Source organism: Solanum tuberosum, unplaced genomic scaffold (assembly GCF_000226075.1).
Source record: "Solanum tuberosum cultivar DM 1-3 516 R44 unplaced genomic scaffold, SolTub_3.0 scf00335, whole genome shotgun sequence".
Classification (NCBI taxonomy): Eukaryota; Viridiplantae; Streptophyta; class Magnoliopsida; order Solanales; family Solanaceae; genus Solanum; species Solanum tuberosum.
Window position 1 is genome coordinate 279,537 of NW_006239280.1, and position 10,713 is coordinate 290,249.

The 10,713-nt window shown below is 32.7% G+C and overlaps 1 protein-coding gene across 1 annotated transcript in view; it reads right to left on the reverse strand.

The window, feature by feature from the left end:
* Positions 1 to 7,723: 7,723 nt before the first annotated feature.
* Positions 7,724 to 10,713, reverse strand: part of LOC102594950 (anaphase-promoting complex subunit 5) — a 32,586-nt gene continuing 29,596 nt past the window's right edge. Inside the window, exons 20-21 of the mRNA XM_006361457.2 lie at positions 9,152 to 9,341; positions 7,724 to 8,333 (exon numbers count right to left, since the gene is read on the reverse strand). Coding sequence (XP_006361519.1) covers positions 9,207 to 9,341 — 135 coding nt within the window. The 3' untranslated portion in view covers positions 7,724 to 8,333; positions 9,152 to 9,206. The remainder of the gene's footprint in view (positions 8,334 to 9,151; positions 9,342 to 10,713) is intronic.

Genomic DNA, 10,713 nt, shown 5'->3' on the forward strand with positions numbered 1-10,713 from the left:
GGTTGTTAAAATGATTATTTCCTCTGATTTATTTATTTTTCATGTTTGTTTTAGATGTCTCTCAAGAAAATATCAACTGAAAAGATAATTTAATTAACTATATTATTCTTATTTAATTTTTATTTTAAACTAATACTATTATTTCTTTTCACAATATTAATCTCACTTCACATGTATTAGAGTAAGGATAAAGATTTTAAAAAATAGAATTAATTTTATTTTAATTTTCTAAAATGACAAATATTAATTGCTAAGCAAAAATTAATATGCTTTTAGTATAGATAGTAAGAAATGGAATGGTTTAGTACCATGTATCCAAGTGCAAATACTTTTTACATCGGTCATGGCATTTCTTATTTTTGAATTTTTAAATCTCACATATTAAAAATGCTTACATGTATATGATGTATAGAGTTTTTGTATTACGTGAAAGTGTTGTAATCTCAGAATTTTCGTAAAGAGAATTGAACTTAGAATCTAGAGATGAATTTTTAACCTCGTCAACCATTAAGTCAATTTCTAATTTTATTTTTAGAAAATCCAATTGCTAATAACTTAAAATAAAATGATAAATAATATGCTAGAATAGATTTAGTTCCATTAATAAATTGAACAATATACTATATTCCAAAAAAATATTGGGGGTTTTTGGGGAGGGGTAATTAATGATGTGCACTCGTGTGTGTCAGATTTCGTAAAATGGACGTATTTGAAGGTAAATTCGAAGCCGAAGTTAAAGTTGCATGGCTACACAGGGATAGTACGTTACATATCTTTTTCTTCTTTATTTATTTAATAATATTTAATAACAACAACATCATATATCAATGTGAGATATAATAACATATTATGATATGAGGTGGTTCAAGGTGGCAAAGGACGGTTACACGATATAAAGTGATTCACGTGAACTTAATAACTTTTATTAATATTGTTATAAAATTCTATCTCTAACACTACAAGAAATTATGAAATCAGAATGGTGGGATGGTAAAACATTTAAAGCCTTTTGTTATTTTTAATTAGATATTTTAAATGTGAATTTAAAAATAAAGATATTTGGAACGATTAACTTCTTACTAAGTCGATCAGTATAATTTTAAGTTAATCAAACTAAAAAATATTAAATCTAGGTTTGATAGATTGTGGTTTACTCCTTAATGAGTGTTACTATCATAAATTTAGTAAATTTCGAATATCGAATGGAGAAAAAAAAAGAGGGTAGATGAATTTGAAAATGGAAGAAAGTGAAAAAATTGTAGACGATTATCGATAAAGATAGTCGAAGCTGATGATGGCATAGGTAGTCTTCGAGGTCCAATTTGACCATCTTTTCTTTTTAGTGTAATGTAGTGAGTATCTAATACTCTCTCTATCTTTTCTTTTTTTTTTCCCTTTTTTGCTGTCATTTTTTTTTTCTTTTCTTTTTCTCTTTCTCTTCTTTTAGGTCTAAAGACAAAAACCACCAAGCACACCATTCTCCAAGAAATTAATGGAACACTCACAACTAAGTAAAAAGAAGCACCATAAAAACATCATTTTTCAAATCAACAATTCCAAAAAATATCTATTTTATCATTTTAGTTTTCGATATCTACATGATTTATAGCAATAGTTAGGGGGTGATGATATAGTAAATTATATTATTTATGTATTTTTTTAAGAGATGTGTTAAATTAAACATGAACAAGTAAAGATGGATTGAGGGAGTACTCTATATGTTCCATATTAGTTGACACACTTTCATTTTTACATGTTCAGTAAGAAATCATAAATAAGAAGTGTTTGTTTTACTCTTTTTTAGTTTTATGGACAAAATAATTTTATCTGGATTTTATAAAGGCATAATACATAAACATGTCATTTAACTTGATTTAAGCTGACCTAACTTTTGATGTGACAATTAAACATTTACTCTTTATAAAATTGAACAAGTAGACATATGTATCCTACGTGACATCATCCACATATGACGTGAATTGTTACGTAGGATTTCAGGTAGGACATAAGTGTCTATTTATTCAACTTTATACTAGTTTAAGAATCAAACTTATATACACTCAAAATATGACAAAATTTATATATTACGTATATCTTTTATAAATTAACAAAGTAATTTAAAACGAATACTTTTTAATGATATAGATCACTAATTTTGAGGCAGAGGAAGTACTACAAAGCACTCTTTCCTATAGATAGCACTTGCAAAAATTAATACATCTACATGAAAAAACATGTATTTTCACATGATATACTCATTTTCAAAACTACTAGCCTAATGTGTCAAAAGAATATTTTGACATAGACCATCAACTTATATTTAGAATTTTCGTGCTCTGACTGCATTTCAAAATTTCATAACGCAATCTATTACTAGTACTAGTATTAAAAGTAAAATGTTGTACAAACTCCTGCTAGAAGCACTTAAACGAGTTTTAATAGCTCAATTGATTGGTTATTTAAATTCTCACTTTATTGATACAAGCTTGATTCTTTAACTTGTATCCTACACCAAAAAGTAGGAGTGCTTCTCTGTCCAAATCTTGAACATCATATAATTATTTTAAAAAATTACTTATATTTTTCATACGATGTTTGATACTCATTTGGGACCCGATTAACTAAAATATGCTCCAAAAGTTTTATTTTACTACGTGGACTGTTGTCAAATTGGCTCAGCCAAGATAATATAACCAAATATAAAAATAAAGAATAAAGAGATTAAATATCATCATCATAATAATGATAATAATAATAATAATTTAAGTAACCCCCCCCCCTCCTCCCACCCAAGCTAAACAAAGGAACCACCCACCATTTTCTTGGGGAGTGTTAAACAGAGCTGTAGCAAACTGTGAAAAAGCAAAAAGAAAGGAAGAATGATTCGATTCTCTTTGGGAAATGCAAATGCTTCCCATTTCCTTCATGCAATGACTATAACGTACACATAAATCCTACTTTTCTCTCCTCCCATTGGGAATTCATCAATGAATCAATATTTCCTCATAAAGTGATGTTTCATAGGCTTTTGACAAAGCACAAAACCCTACACTACTACAACAATTGATTATTCTATTAACAAAAAAAATATCTAAATAAGGTCATGAGTAATAGACTACTCCCTATGTTCTAATTATTAGTCTGATTTTGTTTTGATATGAAATTTAAGAAAGTAAAGAAATTTTTTGAATTGATCAGTTGTTTTAATTAAAAATGTGTAGAATATTGTACCAACATATTTTTTCACGGTTTTAAACATGTCATATGGAAAATTAGAATTAAAGAGTCCTCAAAGAGTAAAAGAGCTACACTTTTTTTTTTAAAAACGAACGAACAAGAAAAGTAAGACAAACAAATAGAAACGAAAAGAAGTAACAAACTATAACTGACTAAATTTCTACACGATTATATTGTGTATTCTTCTTTCTATATTAGAAATTGTACAACTATTATATTTGTTGGAGTAAATTTCGCAAATAGCTATCATAATATAATTAATTATGCTCCTTAGTTATAGTTTGCATATTTACAGGTTGTAGCTACAGTTTAAATTGTTATGGGTAACATCATTGGTATTATTGTGTCTATGTTTGAATAATTCGTGTGTATTTGTATAATTGAGCTAATTCGGAATTATACAAATGTTATATTATACAAATTCTGATAAAACTCAAAATAACGAATTTATACAAATACAAGCATTTGAACTTTAAACAGTTACAAATTATATTATACAAGTTACATTACAAAAAAGTTATGCAAATTATATAATACAAATTCCGAAAACTACACGTTTATACAGCTGAAACTCAATCGACACATTTATACAACTGAAACTCGACCGTGTAATTTTGCCTAGAAATTAGTGACGAATGGTAATTAAGTCAAAATGTAGCTATGTTAACTAATTAACTAGTATATGTTTGCTTATCCGCGTAATTTTCTCATAGTCAGTTGATAAATTGCATGAGTGAAGAGATAAGACTGACTTCAAGTGTTAACACAACTAAACTGATCTCTCAAAAGATCAAGAGTGAACTTTCTCTGACTGATCATGATCTCATGGTGTATGTCGTTTGTAGGTGACATAGTACTAATTGATGAGACACAATAAAGTAAATGCTAGTTGGAGGGTGTGGAGACAATCCTGAAGTCAAAAGAGTTCAGATTGAGTAAAGACCAAAATGAAATATTTGAAATACAAATTTAAGATGCAATGCATGAGGCAAGTGTGGAAGAGAGGCTTGACACATAGGTTATCCTCAACAAAGATAGTTTGGGTCTGTAATTCAGAAAAGTGGGGACATCGACGATGATGTCACACATCGTATTGGTGCGGCATGGATGAAATGGAGGCTTGTATGATAAAAAAAAAAGGTACCATCTAATCTTAAAAATAATTTCTACAGTGTGGTGGTTAGACCGACTTTGTTGTATGGGGTAGAGTAATGGTCAGTCAAGAACTTTCATTTTAGAAAATGCAAGTTGCGAAAATGAGGATGCTCGGATAGATGTGTTGACATATTAGGTAGATAAGATTCAAAATAAGAATACCTGGGACAAGATAAGAGTGGCCTCCGTAGTGGACTAGATGAGGAAAGCAATACGGAGATGGTTTGGATGCACAGATGCTTTAGTGATGAGGTGTGCAGAGTTGGATATAGGAGGTACAATGAGAGCTAGAAGTAGGCAGAAAACATATTGGAGAGAGATGATTAGTCAGGACAAGGCAGAGTTTCATGTTACCGAGCACATGACCTTAGATATGAGAGTATTGAGGTCGCATATTAGGGTACAAAGTTAGTATGTGTAGAGTGTTGTCTTGATTTTTGAGGAACTTAACATTATTCCTATGATGTCTTGCTTTTGATTACATTTTCATTTGATGTTTTATGTAACATTCCGAAAATTTCTAAGTTAAAACTTGAAGCATTCTTCATTTGAGTATAAGGTCGTACCGAGATATTCTTAATTTTTCTTAGCTTTTAAGGTCAATTCTTTAGTGTGGGAATGACTTTTGGATATGACTTAAGGTCACAAGAACCCCTTAGCACAAAGTTGAGTAGAAAGCTTCCTTACCGATTAAGTTTTGACATAAGATTCTACTTAGGTCAACTTCAAACGATCATATCTCTCAGCACATAATGAATTAGGTGTCTTATGACCTACCACATTAAAGTTCTTTGAGTCCTCTTTCCAATGCCACCAAGTTTGCCTCATTTCATGTTCGGAGTAAGAAGTTATGACCATTTTACTAGAGACTGTTTCTAAGTCGGAACGACGACCCGTCCTGTCAAGTCGTCGGTAGAGTACTGGAATCAAATTTTGGGACCCAAATCCTATGGATCCAACTGACGGGCCAAAGTCCACCTATGGGCCATCGTTTGGACCCGTAAATGGACTTTTGAGTCTTTATAATTCAATATCAATTCCACGAAAAACCACGAACCGTAGATAGTCCCGTGGACAGTTTTTGTCAGCTTTTAAAGAGGGGTAGTTCAGTCTTTTCCCACTCCTTCTAAGCCTAAATCACGATCCTTTTCCACCTAATTACGAGTCTAAATAGTGTTAAAACATTATTTTACGTTCTTTAACACTTCAAAGACTTAGAACAAGGATTCAAAAGGAGAAAAGGTAGGGTTTTCAAGTGTTCTTCAAATTTCATCTATTTTGCCAAGAACTTTGTTCTTCCCAGATATGTAAGGCTATCATAGTGTTGGATTAGTTCGTCCTTACTCTCTATATCTACTTTCAAATCAGTAAAAAAGTAATACAGGGTTCCATACTTAGATTTCGGTATTCTTGAGATGAGTTGATATTGAGTTTCTGAATTCTTGAGTTGTTGGTTTTTGAATTCCTATTCCAAATCATTGAATTGTCATACAATGTGAATTGTGATTATTGAGTTGATTGTTCATGACTATTTTTCAGCATGCCTTATTTTGAGTATTTAGTGCATTCTTATTGAGGATCTTTTAAACAAAACATTACTGTTTAAACTGAGTTTTGAGGAAGTAAAGAACAGTTTGAGAACGAGTACAACGGAACTAAGTATTTCCTAAATGTTTCATTTTTACAGGAAGAAAAAGAGTAGACTTTTTGAGAAAAGTTAAAAAGTGTTTTCAGAAAGATTAAGTACAGAGCAGTTACCTCTTAAAGAGGCCCCATTTTGAGTAATTATCTCAACCAGAATGTATTTTTACATTAAGCAAAGAGAAACCTTATTTTTTAAATGAACTATGAGTTTTAGAGACAGTTCAGAGCAGTTACCTCTTTTAAGAGGATAGTTTGAGCAATTATCTCAAACTAGAGAAAAAGTAATGTTTTTATACATATGAGCAATAGTATATATTATTGGGAGTAGTATTGAGCACCGATATGGGGGAGAGTTCAGACAACTCATACCCCATAAACCATGTCTTGCCCACATGGATACAGAATCATACTTTTTAGATGAATCCTTAGTGCCTTCGGGCAGAGCGGATCCACTTAGTTGAGGTGTTCTATATCCCGACACGATATAGAACAGTTCTAGCAGCGTGGACAAGACGTTATATCATCACTTAGCTCATAGTGATGGTTGTCGGTTAGAGAATCTCCCAATAGAGTTAATGTATATTTTTATATATCACTTATTATGTTAAAGTTCAAAGATGAGAAAGTATTTTGTAAAGTTAAATGGTTTCATTCCTTTAATCCTTTACATTCAGTTGAGTTTATGTTTTATCTATTTCAGTCATTCAGTTCAGTATTTGTTATTCAGTCATATTACATACTCGTACATTCAATGTATTGATGTCATTCGACCTGCATCTTATTATGACGCATAAACATGTGTTCAGGATGATCAACAAGTTTTTCATTGAGATCACTTTGCACTCCAGAGAGCTTGGGTGAGCCTCCTTGCATTCCGGGGGACTTCACATTTATTTTCTAGTCAATTGTCATGAGATGTTGTGGGGCTTGTCCCGACATCCATCTTGAGTAATAGAGGTTTCATAATAGACAGAGTTGAGAAGTCTTTCAGTATTTACTTTTCCTTTTCCTTGAGATGTTTCTATAAACTATTATACTTACATTATTAAGTATTTTACAAACAGTTTGAGTTAAGGTTTTACTTTGAGTTTAAATGTTCAAAACTTTTGTTTTCAAGACTTTTATCTCTTGAGTATGTCTTCCGCTAAGTAGTCAGTCGGGCCAAGGGTTCGCTTGGGGACCAGCAATGGTTCTCGAGTGCCGACCACATCCAGGGTGTAGACTCGAAGCGTGATAGCTTATTATATTAAGTTATCACATTATTTTGTGATTGTTATTGTTTCTTTATTAGTTACTTTATTTTTTTCACTGTCATTTTTTTATTTTCCGTACCTACCTTGATATTTTATACTCAAGTTGAAGGTCCTCCAAGAACAAATTCTTTACCTCCACAACATAGGATAAGGTTTACATACAACCTACCCTCCTCACACCTTATAGAATTTCACTAGGTTGTTGTTGCATGTATATCTTGTGAGAAGTTGGTGAGATTTGAGTCATTTGCAATAAAATTCGAAAAGTGAATCAAGATATGTTGAAACATATTATCTTTGCTTTTCTCGAAATTCATATTGTTAAATTGATATTATTAATATATGATTTAATGTGTATTCTAGCTTATGGGGACATGTTGGGATTGCAGTTTGCACCATTGATTGCATTCTGAATTGTTCGGAAATCATATAAATGGTGCAAATGATTCTATCATGTTGATGAGGAGACAAGCTTGAAAATCTCAACTTCTAACATGGAGACTCATAATAACACTCTCAAGTCTCATGTCATATTCAATATCAAATACCTATATACTACTAATAATACTATAGAACAATCTGTACAAAGAGAGAAGATTGTATGGTGCTTTCTCTCCAAACTTGGACATATACTATAGAAAGATACATACACATCATCAGAAAAGTTGGAGATGGGTTCTTACTACAGACAATCTCTTCAGGGGGGATTCGTTAGACCTCTATCACCCGATCAGAGATTGTGGACATCTAATCTGAATCCCCTGGTAAACCGTTTAGCCTAAGCCTCTTATAGGCCTTGCAAGAGGGGCGAGAATTCCAACAATCATACTAGAAAATGTTAATACTCTCACTGGCATACCAGTCACCGAGCACTAAGAGGCTAACCTGATATCTGGATGGTACACTTGCCAAGAAATTAGAGGAGTTTCTAAAATTTCATGCAATCGGAAAGCCACATCTGTTCTATCTTCACTACCCAATGCTTCTAATGCTGCATGAACAACGAAGCTGTAACAAGGCACGTCTGCAACGATAGAAAACAGCCTGTGATAGGAAAAAGAAAACATAATCAGATAGTTCTTGCGAGCAACCCCAACTGGAGTAAGAAAACTCTTTCGCCTTTTGATCTAGCTGTCTTACTTGTGGGCCCTACAAATAGAAGGGAACCTCCCTGTTTCAATAGAAAAGGCAAAGAGGATAGTGAAGACAAACTTATCATACTAAAAGTACCGCGTATCTGGTAATTCAGAAGTCTTCTTTCCCCATTTAGATCTCTAAGAGCATTAAGAAGGTATTATGCTCTTCTTTTTTGCAGAATGAGGAGATAAATGTCAAATAGACAACATGGGTAAGGGTTATTCCCCACATAAATAAATAAACAAAATTGTCTTTCCTGTACAATAACTGAAGAGCAATGCCAGATGCTACATCCAACTTCCAATTATCTATTGTCTCTCAATTTTCTAGTTGGGCACTTTACAGATGATTTCTTTTTCTAGTTTCAATCAGAATAAATTATTTAGCGCTAATTTTTCTTGTTCTTAAAACCAAGCAATACTCTTTCGGAACTGAAGAAAACCAAAAACCCTCGACTAAGCTAAATAGTACAGGGTAAAACATTATGGTCATCTCAACTTATTTTTTTCCTTCTGCTAGCACAATCCTTTCCCATTTAATATGGTAACTCCCGAATCGTGAATTCATACTTGCAGCAAGAGTTTCAGTTTCAAATATATACAAAGTTACAAAACTATACTACTGATGCACTTTAATAGATAACCTTCCATCTAGTGAACAATGCTGTATCAAAAAGCTAAAAGTTATTTTCATAAGTAGCTGCAAGAAGACAAATAATCACTCACCAAAGGAATATTTATGTAAGATACTGGTTTCTTAGCAAAATATTGACGAGGATCTTCAAATATCAGAGCTTTCAAGAGTGGTGATGTGTTTCCTAAATGACTTAGCTGCTGCTTCTCTGTGGTCCAGCTGCCCCAACTTATCATATACAATGGCCATCAAGTAAAACGCTTCGGCAGCCAATTTATGATACTGCATATGAAGAGTCATTGTCATGTCAGAAATGCATTTTCTTCGTTCCTTTTTATGGCCGGGGGATAGGGGGTTGTTAAAGCTTGAAGTTGTTAGCCAAACAAAGGCAATTCCACTTTACCAGAAAACAGAAACAGTTCAGTGCAAGCAATACAAGTTGGAGTAGATTCGTTGTGGAGATAGTTCTGTTCCTCTATAATGGTAATCAATCAAACTTAAGTAAGACAAGAAGAGATTTTTGAGTAGTAAAGTAGGCTGAGAAGTAGTCTTCACGCATGATTTACGATTGTGACCTGACCTATTATCCTTGAAAAGGATTTCAAAAAAAATGAATGGTGCGACCTCACCTATTTGAATCACAAAGAAGGTTTAGTTGAGCTGTTCATGTGCCAATTTCAAATTGTCCTCCCTTATTGCTCAAAAAATTGAGTCAATGCTAAGATGAATAGGTAAAAAAGATACGTGAAACATGCTCAAAAAGCAATGATCCCTAATCTCCTTTTTTAATTGATTGTTAGGTTAGGCTTCCCATATTCAAATATGATAGCAGAAAAGCCTAGTAACTCCAATTTTGTTTAATATCTGACGAGAATTAACATTACATAAATCCAGAATATAGCCAAAATAGAGTACCCAAATGATGCATTAGTTCATCTAGACTGGAAATACCTATTAAGATTGTTAGAATATGAATAGGTTTATACAATCCTACTAGAATAGGAATAAGTTTATACAATCTTAGTAGAATAGGAATAGGTTTATACAATCTTATTTAGAATAGAATAGGAATAGAAATAGGAATAGTAAATAGTATCCTACTTGGTAAAGGATTGTATTGTAGTGCCTATAAATAGGGTCTCAATGTAATAATGTAGACACGACAATAATTCAATAATATTCTTCTCCAATATTTCTCACATGGTATCAAAGCCTCTATGATCTTGGTAGAAAATCAAAGAGTTTCCGCTGCCGGCGGGTGGCTATTACCCATATATGCCGCCCGTCTGGCCAATGATTATGTTAATAAAAGTAGGACAAATGATACATGCATGAACCCCATGTTCAAGGGACGAAACTCAGTCAGACAGGTCACCATGCATCGATTTTCGGTGACTTTCTAGGGCTGTTTTGTGTCAACCCCATATCCGTTGGTATTTGTGTAGCACCGTTCCATCTTTCCGGTGACTACTTTTTCATATATAATTTGTGTAGCACCGTGCCATCCTTCCGGTGACTACTTTTTTTTTGCATATCTAATTTACGTAGCACCGTGCATCTCTTTGGACTACTTTTCATATTTAATTTGTATAGTACCGTGGATTTTTTCGAACTATTTTCTCATATCTGAGTTGCATAGCATCATGTGTCTTTT